Raw genomic sequence first — 22,428 nt, 5'->3', positions numbered from 1 at the left:
TAGATTTGTTTTCTTTTTTAATTATTATTTTTATCAACGTCAGTTTGATTAACTGCTTTAGGACATGTGATGTTTGACTTTGCCTGGCTAATAAGCTCTTTAGAGCAAGGTGACAAATTTTAGGTTAGGAATCAGTGGATGTACAAAAGACTACCAGTAGAATTCATGGTTATGCGTTTTTGTTTAAATGTTTTTGTTGCTGTATTACCGTTGTTCTAGATTTGCCATCAAGGCAGAGACCACTTTTATCAATTGCAGAAGTTATGAATCTGGACAGCATTAAGACAGCAGAGATGTAGACATGCATTCCTTTCTGCAAAATGGCTGTGGCAGAAGGACAGATGAGACATTTAGTGGGCAGCAGCTTGTCTAATCACTGTAATCAGATTTGGTGGGATTCAAAGCTCCCAGCTTTCTGGTGGGAGATTATTCTTCCAGTGCTCAAATGTAGGATAAAGCAGAGTGTCAAATTGTTGTAAACAGGTAAAAGGGTGAGGTTGTGTTTTAATGCACAGGTAAGAAAACCCAGTTCTTTCCAAGATGAGAAGAAAAATATATAGTTTCTTCTGTTGCTAGCTGCATGGCCATGCATGTCTTGATCCTGGTATCTCTATAGAGTGAATAACATTGTAAAGCAGCTTTTCAGCAAGTTTGTTGGGCTTTGGGTCTTGCCTCAAGTCCATCTGAACTGATTTGGTTGGATAATCTTGACCAAACAACAATTATGTGCAGAGCTGCAGCTCATAACATCACTGACTGCAGGCTGGGGGAGCTGCTCAGCAGAGCTTAACATTATCTTTAAACACATTCACTAACAATTAGTTTTGTTGTCTTGGATTTCAAGTGGTTAAATTGCAATCAGTAGCCACGTGGATTTTGTATTGAACACAGTTACAGAAATTGACAGTAATCCTTGCAAACAAAGATCTTTTTATTTGCAGTGACCAAACCTTATGCATCATTTCTCAGAAATTGTTTATGTTTAGGAAAATTCACTACGGTAGGCTAATAAACCAATGTGAAAATTTCTCAATTTACACCACTTGACAAGTGCTAAGAGAAAAGCATCTTTAATTTTAATGTGTTATTAGGACCTTTTTAGAGAGATTGGACAAGTTATTAACAAGGTCCACTGAGACAGGAGACGGGTAATTAACAAGACCTACAGAAAGGGAGTTTAGGTAATTAACAAGATCTTAGGCACTGGACACAGGGAAACAAATAGTCCAATATTTAAAGCTGACAGGTTGTTACTAGTCTGATCAAATTCCAGATCTGGGAATCTGGATTGATAGGTGCAAGCTCTCTACAAAACATTATATGTAGTGTGTGTATGTGTATCTTACATATGTGTGCATGTGTGTGTGTCTGTATGGCTTGTTTCCTATGTATAGAACATGAGTGTGTGTATATATATCAATACATGTATACATGTGGAGAGAGATGCATTAAATAAAAATAACTTACAAAATAGCACTTCCATCAGATAAAGGCAGTAAAATAAAGCTTGTGCTGTCTACCGAATGCTGGTTTCACTTTTTCTCAAGTTCAAGCAATAAATGTATTATGTTCTTACTAAGAAGTATGGGAGATGGAATAGTGGAGGGAAAACTGGCGCATCTTACTGGATTCACTGTAGCCAATGTGAATGATGCTCATATGAACGTCAAGTATTGGCTGGCTGGCGCCTAAGGAAAAGCTGATGTTAACTTCAAGGAATTATTTGCATGTAGTTGATCTCTAGCAAGTTCACTGCTCTCCTTGCTAGAGCAATAAAGTCTGTTCAGACATTTTGGCATATATTTCTCTCTTAGTCAAAAAATGACATCAGGTGAGCTATGCTCTTCTCAGAATTTTGTTTTATCTTGAAATGAAAGGATTTTTTTCATTTCACCACTGGAATTTGACTTCCTGTGTTTCTAGTCATATGTGACCATTACTAGATAAAATTTTGATAGAGCACGGCAGTTCATTAATTATTCTGTAGACTATTAGTATTTATTAATTCATTAAAGCAAATATAATACTGGTATGTGAGAGGAGACAGAAATCTACAGAACAAAGAGAAGTCATGCAAAGATCCTTACTGTGCTACTAAGACTGTTAGCATCTGATTTAGGAAGATCACTACTCCATGTGGTGAGAAAATAAAGAAGTCTTTTCTGAAGCTGTGGCAAATCAATGATCATGTTGTTAGTTACATTGAGAGGGGGGGGGTTGGAGGGATTGGAGCGGTCGATTCCTGGAGAGAGATCATAGAAATACTCAGTATTTCTACAATTAGTAATATTAGTACTTAGTGTTACTTTACTGCTGACTTCACCATCAATCACTTCTTATTATATTCTAAGTCTGTTTTAGGAATGCTGTTTTAGAAGTTCTTCCTGCTGAATGACAAAGCATTTTTAGCCTTTAATTTTCTGTTGGTGCACATCAGGCGTAAAATCTTTCTTGAGTGACTTTGAGGCATATCATCTGTCCCAATGGGCAGTGTGCTGCTGTTTCTATTTGCTTTAAAAACAATAGTGAATAGTTATATCCAATTTCTTTATTAATAAATCCAGAAGCAATATAAAACTGATTTTTTTTGTTGTTGTTGTTCTTTTTAAGAACGAAGAATAGTGCTATTTCTTTAAGCATTCAAAATCATTTTCTTAATTTTCAATACAAAGTTGTACTTCAGGGTCATTGTTCTTTTTGGTTGGCTCACACATCTCTGTATGTAGAGTCTTCTTGTAGAGGTGCTGGCACAGCCTTTAGCGTAGAGGATTGTTAGTGGTCTCCCGAGGATAAATAATTCATCAGATTTTTAGGCATAGCACAGCTGCCTAATAAAAGCAGAAATATTCAAATGCTTTACAATGCTAACTTTTGTATGAAACTGTTTTTGTTCATGAACATTGTTGAACATGAACGTTCAGTTGAGCACACTGTGTAGGTCACTTTTGGATCTAGATGCATCATAATGAGTGAACTCACATGAGTAATGCGTCCAGCAGTGTGCAACTACAAGTTCCATTATTTAAAGATACTTAAATATTTGGAAGCAGAGGGCTGGCCATCTGATAGCGCACAAATGCAGCCCTGCACACCTCCAGGTCCCTGGTCTGTCTCCAATAACCTTAGAACCAGCTCCCAGCCTGCTGTGGGTCTCAATTCATGAGTTTTTAAAATGAAGTTATTTACATGTATGCACAGACTAGGGATCCAACATACCTTTTTATATCTGCTTCTCAGTTTCCTCACAGATTTGTGAATGACTGCATCATGTTAGTTGTGCTCTTGTATCGTCTTTAATTGATTTAGTGCATCAGAAAAACTCTTTCAAAACATGTCATTTCAATTGCAAAACAATGCATTTTCAAAGTGCTACAGCTGAATTGTTTAAGTACTATCATCTTGTGTTGCTGTTAGTCTTAGAAACAGTTTCTTAAGTGCATGCAGTGAGGAATGTTCAACATTTCAGGTTTGCTTCACTTCTGCTTTCTTCAGCTCTCATTCATTGTCCGCTTTTGTTCTCGTGCACAAGAAGGCAGAGTGATAATGCATTTGAGTGTGAAGAATACTGACTTTTAACGCCTTGCTGCTTAATATGATAGAACAGATTAAAGCCAGTATATAAAAAATTGCATTATTTATTGATAAGCATGTTAATGGGTTTAATTATTCCTGTTACGGAAAGCACTGGCTTTGTGTGTGATGTTGGTCTTGTCAGAGATTCTTTACCATTGCTGGCCATCGTGAAGTTAGTATAAATCTTCCTAACAACTTTATGTGGCTTTTTTTAAATATTATTTTTGTAAATCATTCAAGTTTTATATCTGATAGCTGCTGTGCTTCTATATACTTGCACTGTGGTGTTTTACTGCTCTAAATTTGAGATATACCTGAAGCACAGGAGGGAAGGCTGCTTCCTGGAAGTGCATATTGTCCAGGACTTCTGGGACTTCCTCATCTTCACAGAGCCTGCTGCGAGGAGGGCTCCAGAGAGCAGCAGTCTGCTCATGGACAGGCATGTGTGTAAAGAATGTGTATAGATTGGGAACAAATGGCTTGCAGTAAAAGTGTATCTTACAAAGTTTGGGGTTTTTAGTGCAGTTAACTCTTGGCATGGGACGTCATAGTAATATTAAGAAAATGGAGTGATAGCAACACAAAATGATATTCTTTTTGTGTCCTCATGGGGTTACACAAACTCCAGAAGGCCTTGGAACACATCTTGACAGCAGGACAATTTATGTAGTGAAGTGTCTTAAGTGATGTTCCCCAGAATCTGATTGGGAAATAAATGGTAATGTGCTTGCTCCATGCTTGCTCAGCTGCCAGACATGACAGTCATTCCTTCTCAGAGTATAAAGTGATGTCTGCATTGCCAGACACAGCAGGCTAATAATATTCCACAGAAAAATAAGTTTCTGAATTTCATTAACTGTATGCAATTTTATTCATTTCTTTTGTTTTTTTTATTAGATTGCTAATAACTTAAACTGCATCCTAATATTTCAAGTTTCTGGTGTGTGTTGTGATAATCCAAAGAAAAAATCATAAGCAATATAATAAGAATCGCAAGTGCAGAGACCAAGAATTAGGAAGAGAAAGAATTCTTGGACTCTAATGGAAAATGATCATGGTACAGCTTTGCTCATTACCTGTACAGGTATTGCTTCTATTAAAGAGCAAGTTAGTACACTGGATATTTTCTCAATATGTCAAGTTAACAAAGAAAATTTCAGTATTTTGAATATTAAATGTTAATGTAAATTTCTTAGCTTTAATTTGTAATACCATACAATACAGTGATCGTATCACTACTGTGAGGAATGAAAGATAAGTAAAAAGCTTTTGCTCCTTAGGAAAATATGACTTCCATGCAGCATAGTGGAATCTGACTCCCATTCATTATGTTGTCAGAGTAAATGGTTCAGGCACTAAAAATGTATAAATCAGTTATAGGAAAGATTTTTTTAAAACATGGTTTTAATTTCTAGGCATTTAGAAGCTAAATATTTAAGCAGCCACAAGATCCAATGTTTGAATTTTTAACTACCATTCAGCTACAGGAGACAAAATTACAAACTCCAGTTATAAACTGGTGCTTGTGATATTTGAGCTACATTCAATCTTAAAAAAAGGTAACTCAGATGGCGATTTACCAGCCCAGTGCTCAGTGCTGTAGTGCTTCACCTTGGCACCTGAGCTGCTTCCCTGCACACCATTTCTGGTGTGTTTCCACTACACTGACGTTTCTACACAAACTGCAGATAATCAGCTAGGAATGTAACTGCCTCATAAAGTCAGTGTTAGGAAAGAAGTGTGAGAGCTTCTTATTGTTCTAATGAAATGCATTTAACTAAGGAAAAGACAAGAAAGTAGAAAACAATATAGTTGTTATAGTAATGAAGTCGTCATCCAAAACGCTGTACAGAATCAGTTATAATGTCTGTCCCCAATATAATTTTATACTAGATGTATTTCCCATTGCTTTTATTCCCCCAGCAACATGGTAGCAGGGAAGCATTCTCATCTCACGTACTAAAGTTGAAATCCAAGCTAGTAAACCCCAGAAATTCTAACGAGCTTTTCCTGTTCAGTGAAAAATGTAAAGAAACAATTGTAATTAAAAAAAAAATGGATAGGATTTAGTTTGGTGAAAACATCTGATATGAAGGAACTCTTAAGGAAAATAATTGGATTCCCAGATGAGTGAAATGGGGGCACGACTAACTTCTGTGCTAGACCAGGTAAGTCTGTTCCACCTCTGGTTGCTTAGAGGGTATGCAAAAGCTGAGTGGCTCACTTGGTCAACCACCTTATGATCTCAGTGCAGTTTGTTTTTCCAACCTCAGGCTTGCTGATGTGGTTTACCTCCTTGTATTAGTTCCTGAATTTCTTAAAGGTTCTCAGAGTGAATGAAGTTTATTAGCTGAAAGAGAAGATCCACAGAGCTTTTGGGACTTGGGACATGACCGAGAGGCACACGAGAGTGGTTATGGGCAACAGTAGGGAGGGAGAAAGGTTTCCCAACCTGTTTGGATTAGTAGAACAGACGGAAGGTCACTGGATTCCTTGAGTTGATTAAGGAAATTGTAGTAGGAAGGTGGACAAACTCTTCTCAGTGAGCAGGAAGAGGAGAGGACAAGCCAGTTTGTGTAGGTTGGCTGACACAGTCAGTGAGCAGGCACTAGGGTCGGATGTAACACCTGGGAGTTATACAGCGTTAATTAGGATGCATGAGCCAGAGAAACCCAGTTGGACTTCAGTTCTCAGGGGCAGTTGGCAGAATGTCTGTTTGTTAGAAAAGAAACATCTTTTCAATTGTACACTGAGCGAGTTTAGTTCGGGCATAATTGAGAAACAGTAATTATAAAGTCCCGCGATGCCAGATTTTTACAGTCACTTTTACAGTGAACTGCTCTCTAAAAACAAAAAGAATTTTTTTTCTCAAGCTGTGAACATATTTTTATGCTTCCATAGCAAAAGTTTCTTGCCAATTTATCAAGCCCTGGGGAAAAAACAGAGACAGGCCTATAACTAGGCTATGTGCTGGGATTGTAACACAGTTAAAAAATGACATGATTTTACATGGCTGCTTAGATTGATAAATTCAGAATGCTCTTATGGAGTCAAGAAAAGGGCTCCTGGAAGAATCACAGAATCATAGAATTGCTCAGGTTGGAAAAGACCTTAAAGATTATCACAAGTCCATCCACAGCCTAACCAAACTACCCTAACTCTAACAACTCTCCGCTAAATCATGTCCCTGAGCACCACGTTTGTGCAGTTCATGTTCTGTAGTGCTGGAGGTGTGTTTTCTGTAATCTGTGTAAGTAATCAAATGATCAAGTCAAGCAATAACATCAGGGATGTATTGTTGCGATGAAATTTAAATTAAAAAAAATAACAAAAGCAACAAACCCTACTCATTAATTTCAATACACAGTATCTGCAACTCCCCCAACTGCATGCATTCATAATTTTACAGTATGCTCTTTCAAGGTATTACAGGGCTCTTGGACAGTGAGTTATGGGTGCAGCTGGGAGAGTCTGCAACGGCTCACGTTCACCTCGAGCTGGAGGAGCTGGCAGGAAACCCTGCAAGGCTCGGCGGGGCCGCAGAGCTCCCACGTTGGTTGGTTGGACAGGCTGACTTTAACATGCTGTATGCAATCCCAGCACCTGTTTCTTCCTGCCTCACTGAGAAGCAGTATATTTCTTCATATCTCTCTAAAATATGAGTATTCGTAGGGTTGGGGTTTTTATTGGTGAATATTTCATTCAATAGTTTTTTGGGGTTTTTTTTTTGCAAGGATATTCAGATTACTTCATGTGAAATACGCAGATGTGCTCTTTTGTAATTGCAGTTACAGCGTCCACAATGTTACAGAAGTGACTGCTGAGTTTTTAGATGAAAAAAAGATTAATCCATATTGCTAGTGATTTATATTTCTAATTTTCAAATGTAACTTTTCATAGTCAGAGCTTTTCTTTTAAGCAGCTGCTGTGTAAGGGAGTCCTAGAACTTATTGCACAGAAAGTCATTCAGCGCAATGAAAGATTTTGCTTTTTTAACCTTTCAGAAGCTCACTCAGTTGAGCAGTCAGGCCGTATTATTCTATATCTTGTCTAACATGAGGAAACAGTCCCAAAAGAAAGATATCCCAAATTAACGCCACACTTCGTTAAATAGAGACATTCTTGGTTTTCACCAAGCTAATTTGATCCAGTTCAGTTAACTCTTTTTTTTTTTTTCTCGGATCACAAAAGGCAGCCATGAATGAAGCAAGTTCATCATGTGTTTGACACATCAGTGTGAAACTAAAATGCAGACCGTGAGGGAGGGTTCCTGCCTTTTGCTTTTTAGACAAAACCCGATGAATGCAGCCCCTCATTCAAAACTATTCTCCAGCAAACTCCAGGCAGAGTGCTTCAGATCGCTGTTACAAACAGGTACAATGGGAGTTAGCCAGACCTTGAGTCTTCAGATGCCTTCTTATTTCTAGTTGTGACTGGTCATGTAATCCAATCTTCCTCTAGTGTCCTCAGTCTAGCAGAGGGTTCTCTGGACTTCTGTATACAAGCAAAAGACTATTTTTGAAACAAAATAAAAGGACACAATAATAATAAAACACCAGTTTGTATGTCATGTCTTCCATTTTTACGCTGTGAAATGTGTGGCTTATAATTTCGGTTATCAAAGAGTGATGGACACAAGACACGTGCCTTTTACTTCAAGCCAACTTTAAAATTTGAAAACAAAAAAAGTGTACAATTGGTGCTTTCCAGATTATTCTTTCAAGCATAGATTGCAGTATTTTTTTATTAATTTGTTTTTATTCATGTATCAGCTTGTTGGCTATAGAATCAGTCATTAGTTTTAGGCCGATGAGATTCTCTAGCCTGAAAAATAGGAAAGAAATGAACTTCTGAATGCCTGTCATAGCATTCGTAGGAGCTTGTTACCAGTTTGGTGCAGCCAGGCACAGATCTGTTTTCTTGAAGCTCTCTCAGCAGAGATTGTCTTTGACAGCCAATACGTGCAACTTGAGTAAATGGTAAGTTTTGTGATGTGAAAGAATGACACCTACTATGGTGCTACCAGGGAAGTATTATTGGTGAATCATATCCAAATTCTGAGCGCATTCTCTCTAAAACTTAATTTTCTCTCAAAATTTGCTATAGCAAATACATGAGACATGGCAGCAGTGTTTTTTGAGGAGACTTGCAAATAATTACATCAACTTCCATGGACAGTGTCTGTTTCTTGGGTCTGACACTTTGACAATGGCTGTTTTTATCAATATCTACTGCCATTTTTGCAGTTGAGGACGAAAATTATCTTCACACAACACAATCATGAAATAGCTTTGCTTTCCAAATACGTGGGATAATCACTGAGTTTATAAAATAATAGTTTATTAACTCAATTATAAGCATAAAGCAAACGTGGTTAATACAAGATAACTTTTTAGTTCTAACTGAACCTGGTGACCTCAGTGGAATTTCTCAAAGGAGAGAATTTTTCCTTTGGCAGCTTCCATGAAAGTTGGCAATGAATGTTAGCCTTTTTCTTGTTGTGTTTTTATTTTAACTACCTCATCCCAGAATCTATTCCCAGAATAATTCATATGAAGTATTTCTTTTATACTTAGAAGTATAAAATACATCTAGAAATAATCAAATTGCTGGAGGAGCCCAATCTGTAACATCTTTACGCTGCTTACTCTGATTTTATGACAGGAGGATATCAAAAATTGTGGACGGAGAGTATACGAAAATTTCCACTAATTTCAAATATCGTCCTCGTTATTCAAAGTCTGACAAGTCAGGAAAAAAAGTCATGATAAATACCTTGTGCAGCTAGTTCCCTCAGTTCGGTAGTAACTTCTAGTAGAAGTTTTGGTCAAATATGTGTGCACAGTTGATGTTTGTTTGTTTTTCCTCCGCAGTTTTAACGTGAATCCTTCTGGCACTGAGGACCTCAGGAAAACAATGGTGAGTTGTGAAGTGTTATGGAAAGCTATCAGCCTACCTGTGCTACCTGGTGTAGGGAACCTGCTTTGGCAGGGGGGTTGGACTCGATGATCTCAGGAGGTCCCTTCCAACCCCTACAGTTCTGTGATTCTGTGATTCTGTGAAATACCAACTGGTGCCCAGTACAATATAAGCTAGGATTCTTTTTTAACTTCTTATAAAGAAATGCTTGTTGCTTGTTTGTTTTGTCTCTGGAGGTGTTCAAGGCCAGATTGGATGGGGCCCTGGGCAGCCTGGTCTAGTTTTAGGTGTAGAGGTTGGCAGCCCTGCCTGTTGCAGGGTGGTTGGAATGTGATGATCCTGGAAGTCCCTTCCAATCCAAGCCATTCTATGATTCTGTGATTTTATCTTGCTTTCTATTCATATTTCCAGAAAATCTAATTGGAAAATAAGAAAACTGAAACAAACTTGTAAATAAAGAAGAGTTTTGTACTCAATGTGCAAAATGTTTGGATAACCTTTAATATTACAATGTGGAAAAGAAAGGGAAAATTAGATCTATACAGGGAGAGCAATAAGAAACACTGAAGTATAGCTCAGATAGCTATATAGATAGCTGTAGAGAAATGCAGTCAGATGAGAGCCCTGCATTAGGCAGCTGTCCATTAGCCATCATCACAGGTGTTTTCTATTGCCAGGCTTTGAGATTGGAGGACTGTTTTTAGATGGCCAATCCAAATGGAAGTAATGAGCTGATACATGGCAGGATTCATCATAAAAATAATAAATGAGCAGCCTTGCAGAAAACACTTAAAATAGAAATAAATACTAAAAGTTGTTATTCAAAATACTCTTTTATTGTAAGAGTACCTAAAACTGTGTACTAGGAAGAAAAGACAAAGCAAACTCCGCAGATGGACTATGCAGCATCTTTGTTTGGAAGAAAATGTGGTCTTACTCAAATTTATTCTGTGAATAGATCAAATCTTTAAAAGTGGGTTTGTTTTCAATCTTTACAATACATAGAAAACAAGTTTCACAGGGAAATAAGACTTTGTACTGTTTGCTTTTGCTGGTTTATGTAAATGTCTTTTAATAATATTTGATGTTATTATAAACACCCAAGTTTTTTTTAATGCAAGGAACTGGTGGGAGATGTCAGCGTGTATGAATGCTGCCTTTGATCAGATAGTAAACTAAATTCTACCAGGCGGTTACTTAATCTCTGACAAAACACAACATCAAAAAAAGTGATTTAACTTTGCAGCTATTGTCTGTAAAGTAACCGTAATTACAGTTTCTGCGTGCTTGCAAATGTGCTACTGGAAATTGTGTAATTTATTGCTGGTAAAAGCGCATTTATAATTCTTTTAAGAAGTAATATGTGAGTTGTTTTATTTAAAGGATTTAAAGGTGATAAAAGAAATCCTTGATGATTTTTCTTTTGGAATAGCAGCTATTCTAAATGTCAGCTGCAGGATTATGAGGTGGTGCTCATTTCATACAAAATACAAATTAGGAGAAGAAAATATATCACAACCGTAGTTTTGAATGAAACCATTTGAAAATTTTTTTTTAAATACTCCAGTTTGCTTTCTGAGGTGTTTGAAGTAATTTATTGTTAGGTTCTGCAATAATAGGCCTCACCAATTCATTGCATGTCTTCCTTGCGCATCGCATTGAGTAATTATGTTTGTGTGTCTCCCACTCTGGTGCCAACACCTGTCTCTGACAGCACTGCTTAAATGGGAGCAGTAGCCAGTTGAAAGGGCAGCATGAGCTCTTCAAGGCCTAATTAAGAACTGAAAGGAGGATGAAGTAAGTAGGACAAAAGATGTGAAAAGAGTATAGATTATATTCCCAGAGTAGAATTCCTCATTAAATATGGAGATGATCAGAGATTGCCAGGCCATCGCTTTGTCTGACTCCTCTTCCTCCATCTCCTCTGGTTGTCAGTCTGTGCCCCAACAGGGTCTTACAGCTGAGGCAATACTCCTTTGCAAACTCATTATTTGCAACGTGTTCTTTAACACTTTACCATAAGATTAATGTATTATATTACATTTTTAGTATCTGTTTCTGTAAGTATATAGGCATTTAAGTACCCTTTACTCAAACTGGACATTTAAAATCTTCCTTCCTTTAGCAGTATCTATTTCTAAATACTAAAAGCATTGTAGAATTTTCTTGTGTGTTTAATTTGATAAGTTATTCACACAGAAGATCACACGGAAGTAGCGAGCATATGTGTGGCAAAACATCTTTAAAGCATATGTATTGTACATGATTTTCCAGTAAACTATATATAATGATTAAAAACATCATTGCATATTCTTTCCTCTTCCTTTGCCAAATCAGAAAATTAAGCAAACTCTGTATTTCATGCATTGAAGTCTTAATTTATTTTCTAGTGTGTAAAAAAAAAACAACCCTAAATCCCTAATTCTTTGAAGATAAAATTCAGCTTCCTTCTTATGGAAGAAAATGTGCTAAAAATAGAATGACCACAAAGTAAAGTTATTTCCTCTTCTCTACTTGTTGGAAATCAATTAGTAACCAATTTATGGATTTCATCAAGGTGAGCATTTTTATAAAATGGCACTTATTGATCGCGTCAAATGCTGTCACTTGATAATAGAAGTTCAAAATACTAAATACACGTACATGAATGTGCTATGAAACATCTTGAATGCAGTGAGAAATCCTTAAAAGCACCTAATTTGAAGAGCTGCTATTAAAATCTAATTGATGGAGAGTGACTGATTGATCTGTGGTACTTCAGCATGTTTGCAGTGCTCCGTCTTTTCTTGCAAGGCTTTACTGAAAACTCTGGGCACCTGCATATGTTCATGATTTGACATGCCAACGTGTCAGTATGGAGCTGTATGGGAAGAAGCAATCTTTTTCTAGATTATAAATTGCCAAATATTTCATTATCTGGTTACTGAAGATCTCAGCTGTATCTTCTTGACATAGAATAGGACATTATAGTGTTTTGGTTCGCCTCCTGACCTTTCTTACAGGGACCAATTTGCCCATCTTTGGTGATAACTGCATCCACAGTCATCAGAAATCAATAGCAAAACACTGCTGTTTCCTCTGCTGCTTTCTGTGCCCTTTCTGCTTTGTAGGCAGCAACGCAGCAAGGTGTTCTAGCAGTACACATTTCTGCCTTAAGTACTCTGGTCTTCTTAACTTCACCTGAAATGTAAAATTGGAAGCTGTAATGTATATTTCAGAGACCAAGGCCTGGCAAGCTGCTGGTGACTAAAAATAGAATATGAAAGACAGATGAGGGCTGATGTCATTTAAAGCTAAGTAAATGTTTTGCTATAATATTCTCTAAAGATGAGAACTCAGGAAAGTTACGGTAGGGCCGGAATTCTCAGGGCTCTTTTTCTGCTGTAATTAATGTTACCTTATTGTGGGTTTCCCAAAAGGTCCCACTAACAGTTTGCTGGGGTTACTGCTCAGATGTTCACAAAATGTGTGCACGTCTTTCTGAGAACAGCGTTTTTTTTTTCTGATGTGTTAGTGTGGGAAACATTTCAAACTGGGCAACGTATCGCCAGCTGTTTGCTCCGGGAGGGATATTGGAGGGAAAAGCTCTAGAGTGAAGAGAGAAGGAATAAAATATAAGAAAAATGTCCTGTGTCGGAGGTGTACACGAGAAATATATGAAAAGCAACCTGCCAACCTGTTCGGTTCAGAAAACTGATTAATTAAATCTGGTGGGTTTTGTTTCCTTTTCTTTTGTTTGTTTTCCTACCTGTTTATTTTTGTTATTTTTTCCTACCTGTAGGATGGAAATCCTTTTGATGCCACTGCAGGATACCGGAACCTCACCTACGAAGAGGTTTTACAAGAGCTGCTGAAACATAAAGAGCAGCTTAAGAAGAAGGACAGCCATATTCGTGAACTGGAGGATTACATTGATAATCTTCTGGTACGAGTGATGGAAGAAACACCCAGTATTCTCAGAGTGCCATATGAACCTTCTCGAAAGGCTGGCAAGTTCTCCAAAAGCTAAGATGGTGACACTTGGTGGGACTTTCTGCTGAGTACGGTAGTGGAAGGAAATAACATTTCAACGTTTTGACTTCTTTTCATTCCTTTTTGTTCTAAAAAAATTCCAGACATTGGAAGGAATGGGACTGTGGCGAAATTTTTTGTGTTGTTATTTGATTTTTGGTTTTAATTCCAAACACTTGCAGGTACTGCCAAAATGGTACTTCATTGGGTTAGCTGAACAAGTTTGCTTATTTTTCCTTTTTTGAAAACAACTTTAGCTGCAGCATATTTACTGTAGAGTAAATAACACACATGAATGCAGTGTCTGTGTCCACACTGTCCATGCAGCATCAGCTGGGATACCCTGTGCTTTTTTGAATGTTTTCTTGACTGATAATTAATATTATGCAAATATGTCAATTCTGGTATTATGGCATGCCATTAAGGCCACTGTTTTCAAGCCAGTGTAGAATCTAAGCGTGGCTTGTTGCAATGGAATGCAGTTTGTTTTACACACAGAGGAAAACAGTGATGCACAATCTTTACAGAGTAAATGCTGTACTGTATGCAGTATGCTTTTGTATGGCAATGTGAAAAATACCATGCCATTTCACTAATGGCACATGTGGGAATGAGTTAATTTACACTTAAATGCAGATTTTTTGTGTATAATGATTGAACTTTGGTGGCGAACTCATTACATGGGATTATTTTGCAGATCTTTTTGTATGAAGTTATTGCATGCTTTTTTTATACATTAAAGTACTTTGAACAGTGTTAATAGAGTCAGAAGTAGGATGGAAGAAAAGTTGGAATAAGGTAAGAGTACTTTGTTCAGCCAAGGTCTGCTACAGTAAAAGTATATGAGAGATGAACAGACTGAATTAAAAAGACATGGTAATTCTGAAAATGTAGAACTGACTGAATTTAAGGTTGACTTTAACGTGATCTATATCTCCTAGGTTTTTTTAAACTTATGAGAACAAAATATAAGCCTTTAGAAATGGGCTGTGTTGCTGAAACATGTCTAGGGGAAGAGGTTCAATTTAGTTTTATTTTTTTAGAAAGGTCTGTATTCTTTATAAGTGCTTTCAGTTCTCATTGAGGCAAATGAAAGAATGTTGTACATGTCTTCCTGATCATTTCATAATTGTAAGATGACAGATGAAAAGGGTATCTGTTATTCAATAAAATGGCTAAATACGGTGATGAACTTATTAAGGCAAAATAGTGTAGGAGAAGAATCCTTACAATATTATTGTAGGTAGATTTTAATTTCCTTCATAAGAGCCTCAGTTGGATTGTCTATTGCTGTGAAACAGTAAGAAACTAGTAGAACAACAAAAAAAAAGGTACAGATAATATTTTAGATTTGGATTTTAAAAGAATGACTGTCTTTTCACCTCTTCTTTCTACGCCTGATCTGTTTTCTTACATAACAACAGTAATAGCTGTTTTGAGAAAGAAAAAAGCGTAACATTCCTCTTTTTTTTCATGCTGCAAAAAATCTGTTTTTTTGTTTTTAAAGCCACAAAGATTATCTTAAATAACTATTATCTGGAAGAGATGAAATGGATCTACTGTCTGAATACTTTTGACAATGTTAGCTTTATATGACAGCAAAGGAATATATTTCTTAGACAAAAGATAATTTGGTACAATCATTCCCACATTTCATTTTCTTACTTTTTATTCTTTTCTCCTTCTTTTCGCGCTCATTTTTTTTATTTTCTCCCATTTTTAGGAGCTATCTCCCAAACCCCTAATGTTAAAATTCATGCAGTTTGAGCATTCTCAGCCCTGTGTTGGGATCCACCAGTGTAGGTCATTTTGCCTGGATGAAGCCTCAGTCATCTGAGACAAAGAAACAGGCCCACTTCATCAAGTGATTTCTCTATTGACAGCCAAAAGATTTATCAAGTTCTGTACCTTGTAAACCACGTGAATGTCTTTCTGACCCACTTAAGGTCTGTATGACTGTAAATTTGCTGTAATATATTCGAAGTGCCAAAGGTTATATACAAGTTATGATACATTTACTGTTGGAAGTTAGGTTTTGCACTCATTTTTATTTCCTAATTACACCAAGATGTATTTCAGATACTCAGTATTTCCATGCAAGTTCTTGAACATTTTTCAATGTTTGGCTAAGGCAAGTGGTTTTCTCATATTGTTAACGGGGAGGAGTTGTGCAATTGTTTTGAATTCAGCAGTCATTTTCAAACTGACTGGTACACGTGAGGCAGTGTGTAGTACCCACGATGATTAAACCATACACACCAGTGGGGTATAGCAAGTAAATACACTCCAATGACTTTTCACTTGCAAGCCAACTTATAATTATTAAAATGAAACTCTACTATATTTAGCACCTCTGAAATCACTCCTTTTAGAATGTAAATGTAGAATATCAAACTGCATAATTGACTAAAAGCAGATCATTTGACATATTTGCATACCGACAACGATAAGCAGATTAAAGGTAGCGAAAAGATCAATTTTTGTGCATTAGTGAAGAAATTTAGTGAAGCTTTGAATGCGCTATCTCGTCTTTATCTGATCTGTGAGGGAATAAATGCACCTTTTGTTTCCAGCAGTGTATCAAGAAAGAGAGGAGAACGACAAATGCAATTTAGGAAAGGGTAAAGTTACCAGAAGGGACGGGAATTTCAACTCTGAATTTTTATATGGAGTTCTTATGGCTAAAGATATATGCTCTTCTGGGGCAATTTTGGAAAAATTGCACACCTGTCATTTTCTGTTTAAAATGAAAATTTTAACATTTTTCTACATTTTTGAGACTGTTTTTGAAATGCACCTTCATCCCACCTGTATTTGATGGAGCATGCAGCTTTCAAATGAAAACATTTCATACGGAGTGATTTATATGCTGAAAACAAAGTAAGTTCTGTTTCTCCAGTAGGACAAAATTGTAAATTCTCCGACAGATCATTTAAAAATTATAATCACTTGCCACTTACAATTAGTCTTTCTTGGCCTCTGAAATGTAGGGATGAGAACTTGGGGCACATTATTTTGGTCTCTTCTGTCAAAAGTAAGAATGAAAGTTCATCCGTGCACACCCTGTACTGGAAAATTCTCCTTTCAAACATCTCTGCTTATAGCAATGTACTTTCCTTACTTCAGAGAACAAATATCAAGGCTGTATTTTAGTTTTGTAAGTAACATTTACTTTCTACCATCCTGGAAGGATGTTTAATATTTATATATGTTACCTCGTGCTGCTGTATTTTATGTTTAGCTTGGTTTTCCACCTACTAATGAATGTAGCATTCTCCCTAGATTATACATAGCTACATTTATTGCTGTTGGCTCTGTATCAAGAACTATTTGTAACTTTCCAGCTGTGAAAATGTTGCCTTGCATTTAGAAAGGCTTTATGATGTGGGGACCTAATGAAACTCAGGCTCATTAGGTACTAGTCTGCATTTCTTTTTCTAGAGGATGCCCTTTCTTAGATGCATCTAAAAACAACTGTTGTCTTAATATGTTTACTGCTGCACTGGAGGCTTATTTACACTTCCAGCTTTAAAGAAAAAATATTGTCCTATATTAAGTATGTAAAGTATGCTTTTTTGCTGTTTATGTATCCATTACTGTTGCTGATATGATAGAGTTGTTAGCTCTGTGATTTTAAAATGGTGATATGTGAAGCATGTTACCTAACTTCCTCTCTTTGAAGTCCGTGATGAAGGATAATAGTGCTGCTGCATTCATGATGCTAGATGTAAGGGTCTGTCAGCACCTTCAGTTTGAGACACTATTTTCAGGAATTTATAACTTCTAAATCTGCATACAGGCACTGGAAGTATTTAATATGCAATAGGTAGCACTTTAATCTGTTTATGAAGGGTTTTGAGATTTGTTTCTGTTGGAAAAAGTCACAACCTCCTATAGCATAGAGAGCATTTACTTTGCCTTTCACAATTTGTTCAGCAGCCACTGTATATTACAAGTGATAGAGCCATTCCTATTCATCTTAGAAGCTTCCAGGTGTCTTGTGTTACGATATGCTGTAAAAAGCCGAAGATCCAGGTTATATAGGAAGTCTGTAAAAGATTCTACCTTAGGGGTTAATTTTGTCTTGTGCAATCAATGGTACTTTGTCTACATTTAATAATGGTACAGAATCACAACTATATGCACATGTGAGAACTGTAAACCTAGGATGCATGAAAAAACTTTATTTTTGTTTCATTATTGCAACTTCAGCTCTTTAATTTGATTACAATGTTATCTCAGTATTTTAATTTCTGTCCATTAAAACAATATTGCATGTCTAACACTAATAAAGCACCACAATGCACTACCACAGTACTGTTTGAGTTGTGATCTTAATCTGCATTTGCAAAAAATGTAACTCCTAAGTTCCACTTCCATATGTGTTTGTAAGAACCATGCTTTTGAGAGTCTCAGCCTTAGAGAATGCTGTTTCCTTAAGGCCAATTAACTGAATGTTAAATACAGGGCAGCAAACAAAGGAAGCCTCTGCTCTCTTCAGTAGTTGTTAGGATAGCAGGTGCTCAGGAGGAGAATTTTAGGTGTAATTCAGCGAGTCCCTTGAGGAGGCTTGAATTTTGGTTGGATGCAGCTCCTTTCCTTGCTCCGGCAGCATGGCGGAATCCTTTGTCGTATTACCATGGGCTTGACAAGAGGCTTAGAAAGGGTTCTTCCCTTTCAGGATTCATGAAAGAGGGCGGTTGTTGCAAATGAGAGTCAAATTTTGAGATGTATGTGTACTTACACATGCTTGGTTCTGCGGATCTCCGTCACCTATGTTACCCCATTCTTTCTGGCTATGCAGCTTTCTTAATGGGTGAGTGGACAAGGAATGAGGAAGGAGAAGGAAGGGAGGTTTCTGGAAGAATCTTGCGTACTGAAAGGCAGTTTCCATCTGTAATTCTCAGATGGTGACTTCATTCTCAGGTCCATTGCCCATCTGAAAATGGATCCAATGCGATTTCTGTGCCTCAGAAGCGTGATGTTGCTTAGTTGATACCAACTGTACTTCTATTGACAGGTAAGATCCCAGCTTCATTAGGTAGCTTCCCATTTTCCCAGCATGGACTTGGTTTTCAAGTTTTTACTACTTAACATTTCTAATCCGTGATAACAGTATTTCAAGGATATTTGAAATATAAGCTAACAGTTAAAAAACAATTGTAATACCTAGACGTAAACAAAGAGGAACCATTAAAAACAATTTGTCTCTCTTCAGATATATAAATATTAAACTTATTTAGTTAATTCTTTATGGAAACACACAGGCTAAAAGTCAGGATTTCATTTTCTTATTTTGTTTAATCTGTTGTTAGGGGAGTGCTGTGCAAGGTCTGGCTGAAGCTCACTTGGGATACATTGCCCTTTTGTATAACACTGGATGTGTTAGTAAAGCTATAAATAATGATGATGAAGAACAAATCTCATCTCTCATTCCACATTAATAAATTAAACGTTGGATTATTTTGTATTAGTGCCATTTTGTGGGAGAGGAGTAAGACTATCTTTTAAAGGAAGCTATAACTCTCTTGTCTGTTCTGTATATTGAATAGTGATGATGGAAGACTACCACGCTCAGCACAGTCCAAGTGAGGACATTGTCTGTGCAGTGCTTATGTAAGTATCAGTACATTCCATCCTGTGTACCAGTGTCTAGTCTGCAGAGATTTTTGTAGTGGGTTTACAATGGGATTTATAGCATAGAATACTATAATTGTTTGAGTTGGAAGAGACATTTAAAGGCCAACGGATCCAACTCCCCTGCAGTGAACACGGATGTCTACAGCTCCATCAGGTCCTCAGAGCCCCATCCAGATCACTCCCTCAACCTGCTGACCATGTTTCTAATGCAGCCCAGGCAGCAGCCCATGTGGCAACATAGATCAGGCTTTGATATTCACGACAGAGAAGTACTCTCCATAGCTAAATGCTGGCAAGTTTAAAAGTAAGCTTCTTAAAATCTTCTGGGCACGTTATATTTAAACAAAGCCCAACATTTCAAAGGGAAGGAACTTCCTTGGGATGGTCCTTTGCTTCAGACTTAGAAGCAGGACGTTTGGTGGTTGCTATGTGGCTGTCCCCTGGGGACACCAGAGGTCAGGCTGGATGGGGCTCTGAGCACCTGATGGAGCCACGGGTGTCCCTGCTCACTGAATGGGGAGTTGGAGCAGATGGCCTTTAAATGTCCTTTCCAATTCATGATTCTATGAGTCTATGATTCTATATATCTGCTGTGTGGTGAAGAGGAACCAAATAGAAGGAATGTTGGGTAGATTTCACTGCTGAAATAGAAAGAAAAAAAAAAGGAAAAAAAAAAAAGGAAAAAAAAAGCCCGCAACACAGAAACAACCCAACAACAGGAAGCTGAAGTTGGTAGGACAGGATTCTGATTTTAAAGGATCTGTTTGCCCAGCATGCAGTAGATTCTTTTTGTAATAGGATGCTTTGTTCACTTCTCCTTTGCAAGCGGGATCGGTGTCAGGGTGAAACACATTTAAAAAAAAAGGAAAAAGAAAATGGGAGTTCAATAGATGGGTTAGCTACCGTTAGGTGTGAGGCAGATGTCAGGCAGAAGCCAAGAGCTTCAGGCTCTTGTCACCCCTGCTCTTTCAGTCCTTCTGACATTGTAGCATTAACTTTAAGGATTAAACTAAGCGCTTCCATTGGAAAGTAGAAAGTGCCTGAGGAAATGCAGTGCCTGCAGCACGTGGCTGCACAGGTTGCCTCTCGTGTTATTGGGGTGTGTGTCTGGCACAGGGCCTCGTGGAGACCACAAGGAAAATGCCGAAATGTGTCATGCCACCTCTTTCTCTAAATGATTCATTTGGAGCCTTCCGAGGTGATGAATGTCTCCTTCTCCGATAACTTGCTGCTTACATTATGAATTCCTTGAAAATTGACTCCCTGGGACATCTTTAGAGAAAACATCAAGCGTCTCCATTTAAATTTAATGAATATGATGTCATTTGCCAAGGGCTTCTACAACACATTATGAAAATCTGCCCCTTTGGGGCCAGAGGTTTGTCTAAAAAGCCAGGAGCCTCGTGGCATCCTTGGAGAACCGCTCCCAACTCTCCAGCTATGAGTGTTTTCTTTTTCCTAATAAGAAGTTTTCTCCCATTAAAGCAGCTTATTACATACGCTTACAATTCATAGCTTAAATATATTTTGCTAACCGTGGACTACTTGGTGTTTATTTTTAAAGAACGCAGAAGCACAACATACAAAATGGCAATTGTTTTTTTAAAAGATTCTCCTGCACAGCAATTGTATTTCAATAAGCATTCTTCAATGCACGGTTTTAAGGAGGGTTTGCATGTTGTTGTCAAGGAAGTCATTAAACTTGTGTAACAGAAAGCAATTTGAAGTCTTTATGCAGTTTATAGTTTTGATTCCTTTTAAATATGTGCTCCAATATTTTAGGATTCAAAAGTTACCATAATTTGCTATTTTAATTTGTAAGGTAGCATGGTGAGATCACAAATTATTTTCTGAGGTACACGAGGTCAAAGTATTTACTCTTTTGTTCATGGCAGACATTAAAAAAGGGTTCTGGCAGGAATGAGAGTTCCCTAAAAACAAATAAAATAGCTCAAATCTTTGTATGGAACAGCAACGCAGCTACGCTTGGGCATATAGCCTCAAGCACTCCTTTATCAAGCAGGTGAGCACCAAATTCACTTTCATTTCTTTATAACATGGAGGACAAGAGAATGGGAATGGTATTCTAACAGGTGCTGTGTGCTATGAATGTGGAAGAAAATACTGACCCATTGAGAGAGATGGTCTTGACTTGTGCATATGAAGTACCTGGCATGTGAGGGCCAGCCTTGTGTGTTTCCAGAATTTGATATTTCTTACACTTTCCCATTTAAAGACTTGTGTAAATGACTATTTCTTAATTTGTTAAAGGCCTAATTATTGTTGATTGATGTTACTGAAGTTTAGAACTCTTTGTAATTGGCCTCGTAATCAATACACAGAATACTGTGAAATAGCATGGATTTTGAGAGACCACCTGAAAACAGCATCCAACAGCAGCAGGGAGAAATAAAAGTCTTCATTATGAACAGAAGAATTATGTGGCTTGGTTTAAGATTCAGTTTTTTCCTGCAAGTCAGCGTCCAGTGTGATTGAAAAAACTCATTGTTCATTTTTGATGGCATAAATTGACTCTGTCTTAATAAAATGTTATGGTAAGGACTTATGCTTAAACTTTGTTTCATTGGAAATGATTTCAGAGAGTTAAAGCACACTTCTGTTGCTAGAACCAACATGATAGGGGTATATTTACTAATGAGCTGTTAGTCGATTGGTTTTTTTTAATCCATTTCACAATTTTCTGTAGTAGTTGGAAGTTCTGAACATTTCGCCACGTTCCATTTGGAGCATTTTTTAGCACTTGTTCCAGTTCTCTTCATTCTTACACATGCCAATGTGCTGAACTTCTCCACAAACCAGCGTGACTCTCCATATTTGGAGGCTGCTCCTCTTCTTCACTTTTTGGCTGTTTGGGATGGGGACTTCTGACCAAAGTAACAAAGTACGTGACAAGAGCTGTCTGCCAAAACTGGGATCACAGCAAGTTTTTGAAGGCTCGTTTGAAAACTATCTTGAGCTTTGGGAGGATGAGTACAAGCCTGAACAGTGCAAATGCAGTGATGGAACGTCAAGATGGGAACAGAGTTTGTGAGTGGGGGTGAGGGTTTGGAACTACGTTGTCACTCTGATCTTGGAGGAAGGGAAGCAAATAAATGGATTTCCAAATACATGTCCATCAGGATGGAATAGGCAGGATGCTTTTCATCTGCAAGTGCTTGAAGCTGTGCATTTCCTGCTTGAGTTTAATACTCACAATTTGTTCAACATCTTAGCTAAGGAGCATTAAACTTGTTCTTATTGATAATGTCATGTGAGAGATTAACT

The 22,428-nt window shown here is 37.4% G+C and overlaps 1 protein-coding gene across 1 annotated transcript in view; it reads left to right on the top strand.

The window, feature by feature from the left end:
• Window positions 1–13,501, top strand: part of RAB11FIP2 (RAB11 family interacting protein 2) — a gene marked incomplete at both ends in the record, with an annotated part of 28,423 nt that extends 14,922 nt beyond the window's left edge. The window contains 2 exons of the mRNA XM_079535238.1: window positions 9,447–9,492; window positions 13,274–13,501. Of these exons, the coding sequence (XP_079391364.1) occupies window positions 9,447–9,492; window positions 13,274–13,501 (274 nt within the window). The remainder of the gene's footprint in view (window positions 1–9,446; window positions 9,493–13,273) is intronic.
• Between the last annotated feature and the right edge of the window lie 8,927 nt (window positions 13,502–22,428).

This window comes from Tetrao urogallus (assembly GCF_951394365.1).
Source record: "Tetrao urogallus genome assembly, chromosome: 5".
NCBI lineage: Eukaryota > Metazoa > Chordata > Aves > Galliformes > Phasianidae > Tetrao > Tetrao urogallus.
The sequence above is the reverse complement of the archived record's forward strand: the minus strand, read 5'-3'. Positions and strand labels throughout refer to the sequence as shown.